This window comes from Sapajus apella, unplaced genomic scaffold, assembly GCF_009761245.1.
Source record: "Sapajus apella isolate SASKATOON/1434 unplaced genomic scaffold, GSC_monkey_1.0 scaffold141, whole genome shotgun sequence".
Taxonomy (NCBI): domain Eukaryota; kingdom Metazoa; phylum Chordata; class Mammalia; order Primates; family Cebidae; genus Sapajus; species Sapajus apella.
In genome coordinates this window covers 1032901-1047416 of record NW_022437081.1, presented here as the reverse complement: position 1 = coordinate 1047416, position 14516 = coordinate 1032901, and the positions used below count along the sequence as shown (strand labels likewise).

The window sequence follows — 14516 nt, the reverse complement described above, 5'->3', positions numbered from 1 at the left end:
CACCCAGGGGTTAGGAATTTCATGTGGTACTTCTGCATGATTTTAGAAAGAGGGCACTGCTTACCAAGAAAGAAATGAATTTCCGTAAAGGAAGAATTTTTGACACTGTAGCAGGTTTGCAGATTTTTAAACGGGGTCCTCAAATGACACCATAAACATGGCCACTTATTCTGCCTATGAAAAAGGCAAGTTCTTCACAATATTTGTGAATGATAACTTAGCCCAGTTATTAATCCATGGCAGTTGTAAGTGTTAAAACTACATTAAGTCAGTAAGTGTTGACCCAGTAAGGCAAGCACTGTGCCCCAGATCCTTACTCAGTACTTTATATTCGCTGACTCCAAAACATTTTCATTTCAACTGCACAGATTCAGTTACAGTGGAATAGAGATGAATGGAAAAGGGCAGCCATTCTGTGAAGGTTTATTTTTAAGAAAATTGCGTGAGAGATACTTTATCGCTTTTGTGATCCCCTTTTCACATACAGAGTATCTCTAGATTTACACCACACAATAAACACAAACACAGTTTTATGCAAATCACAGTATACGAGGAATAAGAAGCATCACAGATGTGATTAAAAACAAATAAGATTTTTAAGTTTCATCTTGTTTATTACACCTTCCTTCCTATTCAACCTCCCTTATAATTTGCTGGCATATGTAAACTTGTCTTTCTGCACTTAGTGGGGCTTCATTTTATTTAGAAAGCCCGATAACATTACTGATTTGTACTTTGAAGAAAGTAATGGTTTGTCTTTTACTTACAGGGATCCTTCACTCCTAAGATTTCAACGCAATTCTCAAACAACAAAAATCTGGACATGGTACACCTTAGAGTCGGATACACACGCTGGGAAGAGAAACAACATTTTTCATTGAAAAGCTAGACTCTGTCCTCTGCCTTCTTCACACTATACCCAGGGAAGGAGGTCACACTAATTTCAGGCACCTGTGTGCTCCCAGAGCCCGGGACCCTTCCTGTCACAGTCAGGGTGATAAGAGAGGTGTCAGCCACAGGAGGCTCAGGCTGCTCCGCCTTGCAACAGAACAGCTGAGCTTTAAAATGCTCCTGGAAGGTTTTGCTCAGCCAGTAGAGAGCAAAGGGGTTTACGCAAGAATTGCTGAAAGCCAGAATCCGAGAGAAAATGGTGAGAAGGAAATGCATGGCAGAGGGGTCTACATAGGTTTGAGGAGTAAACGAATGGTAGAGGTACAGGAGGTGATTTGGCAACCAGCAGAGGGCAAACAGAGCCACCAACACCAATACCGTTTTGGCAATTCTCTTCCGGGATTCAATCTACAGGGGGAAGAAACATAGAAAAAAAAAAAAAAAAAAAAAAAAAGGAATGAAAGAGAGAGAGAGAGAGAGAGAAATCATTTAGCTGTTGGAGATTTTTAAAATTGTCTAAATTTACATAAAAAATTTACAGTTAATTACAGATGAATTCCCTATGAACATGCATTTGTATGCTAAGTGGCTGGGATGTGCAGAAAGTCAGCCTGTGACTATATAACACCACAAGTCAATTGGCATAGTAACCCCAGATTTTGGACTCATTAACTCTCATCCAGAGACACCCTCCACGCTAATTTTGAGGTACTCTAGGATGTCTCCAGTTAACTCAAAGAATGCTGTGGAATTCTCCAAAATTTAGTGTAATCAAAAACAGATAGACGCTATACGAAACTTCTTTCACTGCATCAGCAGAGGCTGACTAGGTCAGAATATTCTTTTCAGGTCTATGAAAGTTGCCAATCTGGTATGTAAAATTGTCTTTACTCTATGGGAATTCTAACCATGTAGTCAAAGAAATAAACCCAAAATGTGTTGTCTTTCATATGTGAAGATAATCCTACCTACATCTATTAGTAAGAGAAATGAGCAGTTAGGTAAATATGTAGCCCGTGGTCACAAATAGAGGAAAGGTAACTAGTTCACATGGGCATTAAATATGCAACTTCAGTCTCATGAGCACTATTGTTAAACTAACTGAATGGACTAGCTCTAAAATACTGATCAAGGGGTAAATGGAATCATCTCTCCCCCTTCCCCAGTAGTTAGAAAAAATATTTTTAATCAAATGGAACTATGTTTTGGCAATGTTCCTTTTATTCTGTCCATATTTATGAGAGGAGGGCACACCTGGCTCTTGCAATGGTCTTAATCAAGCTTCTGTGAGTCACTGTGTTCCCATGTTACTGGCATTCCACTCTCCCCCCTCCCTCCTCCCCACCTCAGTTTGCTCATCTGTGTGTAACTGGTTTGCATTGAATAGTGTTATGGATTCTTGCCAGTTCTACGTGCTATGCATTTTTATTCTGTTACACTTTCTAAAACCAAAGATACTTTTCTTCATAGTGTCATCTTACAAAATGTTCCCCACTATTCTATGGGGTAAAAAAATTTTATTACTCTCGAACTTCAATTGTCCCCTCCCTAACAGTAGTAGTCTTACTGTTTATTGAAATATTCTGCATCTAAGCATTTCGTCTATATCATCTAGTAATCATCTTCATTTTACAGATGAGGAAAGTGAGGCTCAGAAAGGTTAGGTAACTTGCTTAAGATTACTCAGCTAGTATGTGCTACAGCTGGGATTCAAACTGCAGCCTATCCTTATAACAAAAATACTGCACTGCTGTTACATTTATACACAGGAGGATACACAGTTACTCACTGTGCAAAAGTAGGGACTTCACTTCTAAATTCAAACTAGGCTTGCATGAATAATGCTTAATACATACCTGCTTGCGGGCATGTCTTTGTTCCTCAGTAGGTATGTTCAGGGTGCTTTTGTAAAGGGTCCTAGCAATCAAAGAATAATAGACAGAGATAATAGAGAGTGGAATAATGTAGAACACTAAGAAGCACAGCAGAGAATGTATTTCTTGCAGGAGCTTCTTAGAGACAGGATAAGAGGTACACGATTCAAATGTCATATTTTTGTTGGGATCTCGAAAAGTGTATACATTTGAAAATATAGCCTCAGGTAGAGCAAATATCATAGACACGATCCAGACGCAGCCAGCTTTTACACAAGTCTTCAGGATGGCATTGGGGGGCTGTCGCGCGAGTGGCTTCACAACTGCCTTGTATCTAGAAACACATAATCAGAGGCAAAGGTCCAAATAAATGTCAAAGTTACCAAATTGTAAGGTTAAAGTGACCTTAGTGGTCATCCAGTTCTACCATCCTTGCATACATATATAACCAAGTCAATATTAACCAACTAGAACTGGCTATGGTTTTAAATGCACATAGTACATCCCAATATTTTTATTTATGCTAATCACCTTTTCCATTATTCACTCATATGAGATATTCCAGATTTGCAGTTTTATAATTTTATGTATAGACTCTCTGTTTAAGACAAATAAACATTTATCAGCATGATTTCATGTGTGATTGAGAGTAATTCACCATCTGTGCACTACCTTAAGTGTTCTAAAATACTTCCTTTTGTATAAGTGACTGATGTTAAACTGAATTAATTTTCCTTTCTTCATGAGTGAACAGTTATCAACCTTCCTAGAAAAGAATTCCAAGGGTTTATATGGTAAAGAGGAAAGGATTAATTTCTTCCCCATTTATAAATGTTAATTCATTGCCCAAGCTGATCAGTGGAAAGATTTAGGGCAAAGCGAAGTTGCAATCAGAAGTCCTGTGCCGGTACAGAGATGCCTCTTCATTCAATCAAATCCACCTTAAAATCTACAATCATTAAGCCATTCTGCCTTCAAATAGAATATAAGACAAGTCAAAGCAAAAATCCAAAAAAGACACAGGGAAACGTTTTCCCCCTCTCGGATTCTAAAATCTGAAGAAGCTATTCTTTCTGGTACTGCCAGACATTGATTACTTATAGGCTTCTTGAAGGCATTTTAAAGCATCACTTTTAACATGTGGATCCTCAAATTTTTTTATGTTTTCACAGTTATCATTCTATAGTAGGAGCACAGAAAAACAGAGGACTTGGACTGAAAGTATCCTAACACAGAATCTGAGCACCCTGACTGCAAGAGGATCTCACACACTCTCTCCACGGAGCTCTAAAAGTCATCCAGGATTAATTTATTTCTCTGGAAACGATAATGTCACTGAAATGCCTATAGAGAAAACAAGTAGAATGAAGTGATGACATTACACTAAGTTACCAGGGAGCTGAAAATCTCACCGTTTCTCTGCTATTAGCTAATTTGATAAATTTCAAATGAATTAGATGCCTGTATCTTTTTACCACTTTTCCGATATACAGTAATGCATATGTGGTCAATTTTACACCTATGCTGGTTTTCATGTTGACTATATTGCACCACTAGGCTGCACTAATGTATAAAGCATGAATTTTTTTTCTTTTACACCTGGAACAATTTGCTTTACTTAATAATCTGGGGAAAAATAAAAACCCCGTTCAGTATTCTTTTGAGCAAACAATAAGAAGAAATTACCCCTAAAGCATGCAATTTCAACTTCTACTCTGTGCTAACACAGAAATTTTAACACTCTTACACTAACTTTTATTTTAAATGCCACCAGATTTTCTAATCTCACATACACATTACAGAGTGTGAGAAAAGCAGAATAGTAGCCAGTAAATGCCAAATACAAGCTTTCCTTTCTTTTTGCCCAATTTAACATCCTAGCAAATATAACAGAGAAAAGAAACTCACCTGTCAGCGCTGAGAATTGTTAACGTGAACACCGACACACCAACAGAAGTGAGCCGGATGAAAGAGAGCACCTTACAACCAATTCTTCCGAACAGCCATCCTCCTGCAAGGTAGTGGGTTGCATCCACTGGCACACAAGTTACCAGAAGTAAAAGATCTCCAAAAGCCAGGCTGGTGATGAAAATATTTGGAACTGTTTGCATGGATTTAGTCTTGAAAAAGACTTTGATGAGAATAGCATTTCCAAGGATGCCCACTGAAATGATCACAGCATAAGTAATGTAGATGGCACACAATGCTTCTATTCCTGGAGAGTTGTCCCCGCTCCGTCCTTTATTTGTGTTATCGTTAGAAACCACAGAGCTTGATGATTCTGTGTCATTTGAGATTGAAATTAAAGTCTGATTAGGTGACTGAGACTGCCTTTGAGCCATTCCTTCTGAAGACTGTGTCTTTAATATTTCTTCCTCTCAGTTGAAATGCAGTTGATTGTCACGTCTAATGCCTACGTCTAGTAACGAGATGGCATTAGGAGAACAGAGCAGAACAGAATGGAAAGAAAATCTAAGTCATTCAGATACTCCTTTCCTTCAGTTCTGTGTGTCTCCCAGCATGCTTGGCTAAACAGTTACCGACCTGGCACTCTAGAGTAGGAGGTGGGGTTTCATTGGCGTGTCCTGTCATAAGGAGAGGGAGGAGGCTGGGGAAATGCTCTGCAGTTGCTTATTCTTCCCTGTTGGGGACTCTTGGGACTAACTAGACCTTATTAAATCATCTTATTGATTATTAGAATCACCCTGTTCTCATATCTACCCATGATGGTCCATATAGGTTTTGTCAATTTTTTTTTAGAAAAAACCTATTTAACCCCCTGCATCACATGGTAGTCTAGTGCATTTTCTTTTACATGATAAATAAGTGTAGGTGTCCCCTGAAGCACAACCTTGAACCCACTCCTCAAAATTTGGTATCAGAGAGGTGGTGAAAGAACAAATCATTTACACTTTGACAGGGTTGATGTCACCTCCAAGGAGTGATAATTCAGGTCACTTGGGCTTAATACCTAGCTCTGTCACATGGTAAACCCCAACTTTGCACATTATCCAGGTGTGTTGTACAATATCAAAACAACCTTTTTTTTTGAGATGGAGTCTTGCTCTGTTGCCCAGGTTGGAGCGCAGTAGTGCGATCTTGGCTCACTGCAACCTCCACATTCGAGGTTCAATTCTCCTGCCTCAGCCTCCTGAGTAGCTGCAATTACAGGTGCCTGCCACCATACCTGGCTAGTTTTGTATTTTCAGTAGAGACAGGGTTTCACCATGTTGGCCAGGCTGGTCTTGAACTTCTTACCTCAGGCGATCCTCCCACCCGGGCCTCCCAAAGTGCTGGGATTACAGGTGTGAACAACCACTTCCTGCCAAAACAGCCTTTAAGAGATGAAAAATCCAGGCACACCACCAGTTGCTTTGTCTCTAAATGTCCTAATAAAACCACTTTTACTGTTTGTCTGTTTTAAGGCCATGTTTTTTGTTTTTTTTTTTAAAGGGCAGTTTAGGATTTTTCTCTCTAGAAATGGTTAAAGTGAACCTAACCAGCCTTATTCCAAAACAAAACAATATAGAACATCACTGCTCAAGGTCTTGACACAAAAGAACTTTTAAGAATTAAAATCATCATTTGTAGATGAAGAAATGCCATAGATGCCTCCAGGGATGATGGGTATGTAGATGATGTTTACATCAACTGAAAGAAGTACACATTTAAGGCAGATACCTCAGTACCAGCCAGAGAAGCTACTTTTTACAGAAAACATAAACATGTGCTTTATATGTATGTATTTGTGGCGGGAGCACTGTCTGGGAGCAGAAGGCTAGCAGTTGGAGTGCAGTTAGTAATTGAAGCTGCTAAGAAATATTCTCTGAAATTACCAAGTGCAATGCATAGTCTCTCAGCTAGAAACTGTGTAGTGAGGTGTTTATAAATCTAGCCATATTAGAAAGTAGTTTGGGGAGTGAAATGAAAAAGAGAAAAGTATTTGGCTAGCTAATGAACAGGGGGAGGAACAAAGCTTGTTCTTTATACTTTTAAAAAAATTATTATTTTTTAATTAATTAATTTTTTAAATTGTACTTTAGGTTCTGGGGTACACGTGCAAATCATGCAGGATTGTTGCATAGGTACATACATGGCAATGTGGTTTGCTGCCTCCATCCCCCTGTCACCTATATCTGGCATTTCACCCCATGTTATCCCTCCTCAACCTCCCTACCCCCTGCTGTCCCTCCCCAAGTACCCCCCAACAGACCCCAGTGTGTGATGCTCCCTTCCCTGTGACCATGTGTTCTCATTGTTCAACACCCGCCTATGAGTGAGAACACGTGGTGTTTGATTTTCTGTTCTTGTGTCAATTTGCTGAGAATGATGGTTTCCAGATTCATCCATGTCCCTACAAAGGACACGAACTCATCGTTTTTGATGGCTGCATAGTATTCCATGGTGTATATGCGTAACATTTTCCTTGTTCAGTCTATCCTTGATGGGCATTTGGGTTGGTTCCAGGTCTTTGCTATTGTAAACAGTGCCACAATGAGCATACGTGTGCATGTGTCTTTATAATAGAATAATTTATAATCCTTTGGATATATACCCAGCAGTGGGATTGCTGGGTCAAATGGAGTTTCTATTTCTAGGTCCTTGAGGAACTGCCACACTGTCTTCCACAATGGTTGAACTAATTTACACTCCCACCAACAGTGTAAAAGTGTTCCTATTTTTCCACATCCTCTCCAGCATTTGCTGTCTCCAGATTTTTTAATGATCGCCATTTTAACTGGTGTGAGATAGTATCTCAATGTGGTTTGCATTTGCATTTCTCTAATGACTAGTGATGATGAGCATTTTTTCATCCATTTGCTGGCCTCATATATGTCTTCTTTTGAAAAGTGCCTGTTCATATCCTTCACCCACTTTTGAATGGGTTTGTTTTTTTCTTGTAAATCTGTTTTAGTTCTTTGTAGATTCTGGATATTAGCCCTTTGTCAGATGGGTAAATTGCAAAAATTTTTTCCCATTCTGTTGGTTGCCAGTTCACTCTAATGATTGTTTTTTTTTGTTTGTTTGTTTTTTGTTTTTTTGCTGTATAGAAGCTCTGGAGTTTAATTAGATCTCATTTGTCTATTTTGGCTTTTGTTGCCAATGCTTTTGGTGTTTTAATCATAATGTCCTTTCCTATGCCTATGTCCTGAATGGTTTTGCCTAGGTTTTCTTCTAGGGTTTTTATGGTGTTAGGTCTTATGTTTAGGTCTTTAATCCAACTGGAGTTAATTTTAGTGTAAGATGTCACAAGGAGTCCAGTTTCTATTTTCTGCACATGGTTAGCCAGTTTTCCCAACACCATTTATTAAGCAGGGGATCCTTTCCCCATTGCTTGTTTTTGTCAGGTTTGTCAAAGATCAGATGGTTGTAGATGTGTGGCATTGCCTCCAAGGACTCCATTCTGTTCTATTGGTCTATATCTCTGTTTTGGTACCAGTACCTTGCTGTTTTGATTACTGTAGCCTTGTGATATAGTTTGAAGTCAGGTAGCATGATGCCTCCAGCTTTGTTCTTTTTGCTTAGGATTGTCTTGGCTATGCAGGCTCTCTTTTGGTTCCATATGAAGTTTAAGGTAGTTTTTTCCAGTTCTGTGAAGAGGGTCATAGGTAGCTTGATGGGGATAGCATTGAATCTATAAATTACTTTGGGCAGTATGGCCATTTTCACAATATTGATTCTTCCTAACCATGAGCATGGAATGTTTTTCCATCTGTTTGTGTCCTCTCTTATTTCCTTGAGCAGTGTTTTGTAGTTCTCCTTGAAGAGGTCCTTTACATCCTTTGTTAGTTGTATTCCTAGGTATTTTATTCTCTTTGTAGCAATTGTGAATGGGAGTTCATTCTTGATTTGGCTCTCTTTAAGTCTGTTATTGGTGTATAGGAATACTTGTGATTTTTGCACATTGATTTTGTATCCTGAGACTTTGCTGAAGTTACTTATCAGTTTAAGGAGATTTTCGGCTGAGACGATGGGGTCTTCTAAATATACAATCATGTGGTCTGCAAATAGAGACAATTTGACTTCCTCCTTTCCTAATTGAATGCCCTTTATTTCTTTCCTACCTGAGTGCTCTGGCTAGAACTTCCAATACTATATTGAATAGGAGTGGTGAGAGAGGGCATCCTTGTCTAATGACAGCTTTCAAAGGGAATGCTTCCAATTTTTGCCCATTCAGTATGATATGGACTGTGGGTTTGTCATAAATAGCTTTTATTATTTTGAGACATGTTCCATTGATACCTAGTTTATTGAGAGTTTTTAGTATAAAGGGCTGTTGAATTTTGTCGAAGGCCTTACTGCATCTAGTGAGATAATCATATGGTTTTTGTCTTTGATTCTGTTTATGTGGTGGATTACGTTTATAGACTTGTGTATATTGAACCAGCCTTGCATCCCTGCAATGAAGCCTGCTTGATTGTGATGGATAAGCTTTCTGATGTGCTGCTGCAATTGGTTTGCCAGTATTTTATTGAATATTTTTGCATCTATGTTCATCACGGATATTGGCCTGAAGTTTTCTTTTTTTGTTGAGTCTCTGCCGGGTTTTGGTATCTGGATGATGTTGGTCTCATAAAATGATTTGGGAAGGATTCCCTCTTTTTGTATTGTTTGGAATAGTTTCAAAAGGAGTGGTACCAGCTCCTCTTTGTATGTCTGGTAGAATTTGGCTGTGAAGCCATCTGGACCTGGGCTTTTTTTGGTTGGTAGGCCATTAATTGCTGCCTCAACTTCAGCTCTTATTACTGGTCTATTCAGGGTTTCGACTTCTTCCTGGTTTAGACTTGGGAGAGTGCAGTGCAAGTGTCCAGGAATTTATCCATTTCTTCCATGTTTACTTGTTTATGTGCATAGAGCTGTTCATAGTAATCTCTGATGGTAGTTTGTATTTCTGTGGAATCAGTGGTGATATCCCCTTTATTGTTTTTTATTGCATCTATTTGATTCTTCTCCTTTTTCTTTTTTATTAATCTGGCTAACAGTCTGTCTATTCTGTTGATCTTTTAAAAAATCCAGCTCCTGGATTTACTGATTTTTTGAAGGGTTTTTTTTTTTTGTCTCTATCTCCTTCAGTTCTGCTCTGATCTTAGTTATTTCTTGTCTTCTGCTAGCTGTTGAGTTTTTTTTTTTAATCTATGCTCCTCTAGCTCTTTCAATTTTGATGATAAATGTTGGCTTTCCTCACTTCTCATGTGGGCATTTATTGCTATAAATTTCCCTCTAGACACTGCTTTAAATGTGTCCCAGAGATTCTGGTATGTTGTGTCTTCTTTTTTGTTGGTTTCAAAGAACATCGTTATTTCTGCCTTCATTTCATTGTTTATCTAGTCACCATTTAGGATCCAGTTGTTCAGTTTCTATGAAGTTGTGTGGTTCTGAGTTAGTTTCATAATCCTGAGTTCTAATTTGATTGCACTGTTGTCTGAGAGACTGTTTGTTATGATATCTGTTCTTTTATATTTGCTGAAGAGTGATTTACTTCCAATTATGTGGTCAATTTTAGAGTAAGTGTGATGTGGTACTGAGAAGAATGTATATTCTGTGGATTTGGGGTGGAGAGTTCTATAGATGTCTATTAGGCTTGCTTGGTCCAGATCTAAGTTCAGGTCCTGGATATCCTTGTTAATTTTCTGTCTTGTTAATCTATCTAATATTGACAGTGGAATGTTAAAGTCTCCCAGTATAATTGTGTGGGAGTCTAAGTCTCTTTGTAGGTCATCAATAACATGTTTTATGTATCTGGGTGCTCCTGTATTGGGTGCATATATATTTAGGATCATTAGCTCTTCTTGTTGCATTGATCCTTTCACCATTATGTAATGCCCTTCTTTGTCTCTTTTGATCTTCGTTGGTTTAAAGTCCATTTTATCAGAGACTAGGGTTGCAACTCCCACTTTTTTTTTCTCTCTCCATTTGCTTGGTAAGTCTTCCTCCATCCCTTTATTTTGAGCCTATGTGTGTCCTTTCATGTGAGATGGGTTTCCTGAATACAGCACACTGATGGGTTTTGACTTTTTATCCAATTTGCCAGTCTGTGTCTTTTGATTGGGGCATTTAGCCCATTTACATTTAAGGTTAATATTGTTATGTGTGAATTTGAGCCTGCCATTTTGATGCTAGCTGGATGTTTTGCCCATTAGTTGATGCAGATTCTTCATTGTGTCGATGGTCTTTACCATTTAGTACATTTTTGGAGTTGTTCCTTTCCATGTTTAGTACTTCTTTCAGGAACTCTTGTAAGGCAGGCCTGGTGGTGATGAAATCTCTCAGCAATTGCGTATTCATAAGGGATTTTACTCCTCCTTCACTTGTGAAGCTTAGTTTGGCTGGATATGAAATTGTAGGCTGAAAGTTCTTTTCTTTAAGGATGTTGAATACTGGCCCCCACTGTCTTCTGGCTTGTAGGGTTTCTGCTGAGAGATCCACTGTGAGTCTGATGGGCTTCCCTTTGTGGGTAACTCGACCTTTCTCTCTGGCTTCCCTTAGCATTTTTCCCTTCATTTCAACTCTGGTGAATCTGATGACTATGTCCCTTGGGGTTGCTCTTCTCGAGGAATACCTTTGTGGTGTTCTCTGTATTTCCCAGACTTGAATGTTGGCCTGCCTTGCTAGGTTGGGGAAGTTCTCCTGGTTAACATCCTGGAGAGTGTTTTCCAGCTTGGATTCATTCTCCTCATCACATTCAGTTACACCTATCAAACGTAGATTAGGTCTTTTTACATAATCCCCTATTTCTTGGAGGCTTCGTTCATTTCTTTTCACTCTTTTTTCTCTAATCTTGCCTTCTCATTTTATTTCATTGAGTTGATCTCCAATCTCTGTTATCCTTTCTTCTGCTTGGTCAGTTGGGCTATTGAAATTTGTGTGTGCTTTGCGAAGTTCTCATGTTGTGTTTTTTGGCTCCATCAAGTCATTTATATTCTTCTCTAAGCTGTTTATTCTCGTTAGCATTTCGTCTAACCTTTTTTCAAGGTTCTTAGTTTCTTTGCATTCGGTTAGAACATGTTCTTTTAGCTCAGAGAAGTTTGTTATTACCCACCTTCTGAAGCCTGTTTCTGTGAATTTATCAGACTCATTCTCCATCTAGCTTTGTTCCCCTGCTGGTGAGGAGTTGTGATCCCTTGGAGGAGGAAAGGCATTCTGATTTTTGGTGTTTTCATCCTTTTTGTGCTGGTTTCTTCTCATCTTCATGGATTTATCTACCTGTGTTCTTTGTAGTTGATGACTTTCGGATGGAGTCTCTGAGTGGACGTCCTTTTTGTTGATGTTGAAGTTATTTCTTTCTGTTTTTTAGTTTTCCTTCTAACAGTCAGGCCCCTCTGCTGCAAGACTGCTGGAGGTCCACTTCAGACTCTGTTTCCCTGGAGATCACCTGCAGCGGCTGCAGAAAAGCAAGGGTTGCTGCCAGTTTCTTCTTCTGTTATCTTCACCCCTGAAGGGTACCCTCCAGATGTCAGCATGAGCCCTCCTTTATGAGGTGTCTCTTTGGATATATGGGGGTCAGGGAGCTGCTTAAGGAGACAGTCTGTCCCTTATGGGAGCTCAAGTGCTGTGCTGGAAGCTCCATTGTTCCATTCAGAGCTGCTGGGCAGGTACGTTCAAGTCTGCTGCAGTAGAACTCATAACCACCTCTTTTTCCAGTTGCTCTGTCCTGGGAAAGTGGGGCTTTATTTATAAGTTCCTGGTGTGCTGCTGCCTGTTTTCAGAGATGCCCTGCCCAGCAAAGAGGTAGTGTAGTCACAGTCTGCCAGCAGAGGCATTGCTGAGCTGCCGCGGGCTCTGCCCAACTGCTGTGTAAACTTCCTTGCAGTTTTGTTTACAGAGGTACAGTTAGAACTGCCTCGGTAATGGTGGTCTGCCTCAGTAATGGCAGACTGCCTTGGTGGTGGTGGATTGCCTTGGTGATGGCAGACTTCCTCGGTAATGGTGGATTGCCTCAGTAGTGATGGACTGCCTCAGCAGTGGTGGGCTGCCTCTGTAATGGCAGATGCCCTTACCCCTACTGAGCTGGAATGTCCTGGGTCCAGCTGCACTTGCTGCGAAACTCTCAATCCAGAGCGTTTCAGATTGCTGGACTTTGTGGGGGTGGGACCCACCAAGTCAGATCACCTGGTCCTCTGTTTTAGCCCCCTTTTTTAGTTGAATGGGCGGACCTATCTCCTAGGCATTCCAGGTGCCAGTTGAAACAGCCACCCAGATTTGTGTGAGTTTTTGTGTGGAAACCTGCAGTGCCGGCTGTTTCCCATGCTGGAAACTTGTGGCATTTTTCAGCCAAGGAATCTCCTGGTCTGTGAGCAGTAAAAACTCATTTGGAAATGTGGTGATCACTCACCCTCTGCATTGTTCTCGCTGGGAACTACACTCCAGCGCTGTTTCTATTCAGCCATCTTTCATCTCCCGGTTCTTTATACTTAATAGGGGCAATCAGTTCTTCAGAGAAGGTGAAATGACTGAATTGAATCAATTACCTGTTTAAGTTCATGAAGGGTAGAAGATAGATGTTATTTCAGTCCCCCAAACCATACCTATTCTCCACCCTTTATAAGTTATTGACACAGCTTAAATCATTCAGCTAAATAATTGCTTTTGATGGGAATGACGGTGTGGGGAGTGTTTGCATAAACACAAGTTCCTACACTTTTAGGTATATACACTTTAGTAATTTCATACACTGGGCTGGTACTTTAAAATTGTCTCCATCCCCCTGTCACCTATATCTGGCATTTCTCCCCATGTTATCCCTCCCCACCCTCCCCATCCCCAGCTGTCTCTCCCTTATCCCCCCCAACAGACCCCAGTGTGTGATGCTCCCCTCCCTGTGCTCATGTGTTCTCATTGTTAAACACTTGTATATGAGTGAGAATATGCAGTATTTGGTTTTCTGTTCTTGTGTCAATTTACTGAAAATGATGGTTTCCAGATTCATCCATGTCCCTACAAAGAACATGAACTCATCCTTTTTTATGGCTGTGTAGTATCCCATGGTGTATATGTGCCACATTTTCTTTGTCCAGTCTATCATTGATGAGCATTTGGGTTGGTTCCAGGTCTTTGCTTTTGTAAATAGTGCCACAATGAACATATGTGTGTATGTACCTATGCAACAATCCTGCATGATCTGCACATGTGCACCAGAACCTAAAGTACAAAAAAATAGAAAACAAACAAACAAAAGAAATAAAAATGAACAAACTAAAGTTATGTACAATAGCATGGGTGAATCATGAAATCATAACATTGAACAAATGGAGTCAAGCATAAAATATACATAGATCATGATTCCATTTAAATTAAGTTTAAACTATTATCATTAGGAATGCAATTTTGATTATAAAACTTTCATGAAGAATATGGAGAGTGATTACCACAAATGTCAGGATATGGCTTATACTGTATTTAGGACGGAGGGTAGGGGCAGTGATTGTATCAGTGAAGGGCTTCCAGGGTGCTGGCAATGTTTCTTAAACAGGGAGCTGGTTACATGGACGTTTACTTGATAATAATTTATTAGACTATATATTTGTGTTTTATGCATTTTTTGGTATGGCTGTTAAATTTCACAATACAAATGGTAAAGGAAAAACCTGAAGGATAGGCTAGAGTTGGATTAGCAGGAAGGCAGCAACTTTTATAGCAAAATGGGGGTGCATGGGAGAGTTTTTAAAGTACGATCTCATTTTTTGAGACCAGAGTAAAGAAGATATGGAGAGGGCTATGGAACACAACTTTAAAACTTTGCAAAAGTATTTT

The 14516-nt window shown here is 39.6% G+C and overlaps 1 protein-coding gene across 1 annotated transcript; it reads right to left on the bottom strand.

Moving 5' to 3' along the window:
• Positions 1-437: 437 nt before the first annotated feature.
• Positions 438-5220, bottom strand: BRS3 (bombesin receptor subtype 3). Its single transcript, XM_032264055.1, has 3 exons — positions 4674-5220; positions 2748-3099; positions 438-1299 (listed from the first exon to the last, which is right to left on the bottom strand). The coding sequence occupies exons 1-3, from the start codon at positions 5105-5107 to the stop codon at positions 886-888; spliced, it is 1200 nt and encodes a 399-aa protein (XP_032119946.1). The 5' UTR covers positions 5108-5220; the 3' UTR covers positions 438-885.
• Positions 5221-14516: the final 9296 nt, after the last annotated feature.

What these genes read in the sequence shown, in the direction of transcription:
- BRS3 (XM_032264055.1), bottom strand. Translation starts at nt 5,107, where the DNA reads ATGGCTCAAAGGCAGTCTCAGTCACCTAATCAGACTTTAATTTCAATC. An exon ending in ACAATTCTCAGCGCTGACAG is followed by an intron (nt 3,100 to 4,673) that starts GTGAGTTTCTTT and finishes ATGTGTTTCTAG; the next exon opens with ATACAAGGCAGTTGTGAAGC. An exon ending in AAAGACATGCCCGCAAGCAG is followed by an intron (nt 1,300 to 2,747) that starts GTATGTATTAAG and finishes TTCCCCCTGTAG; the next exon opens with ATTGAATCCCGGAAGAGAAT.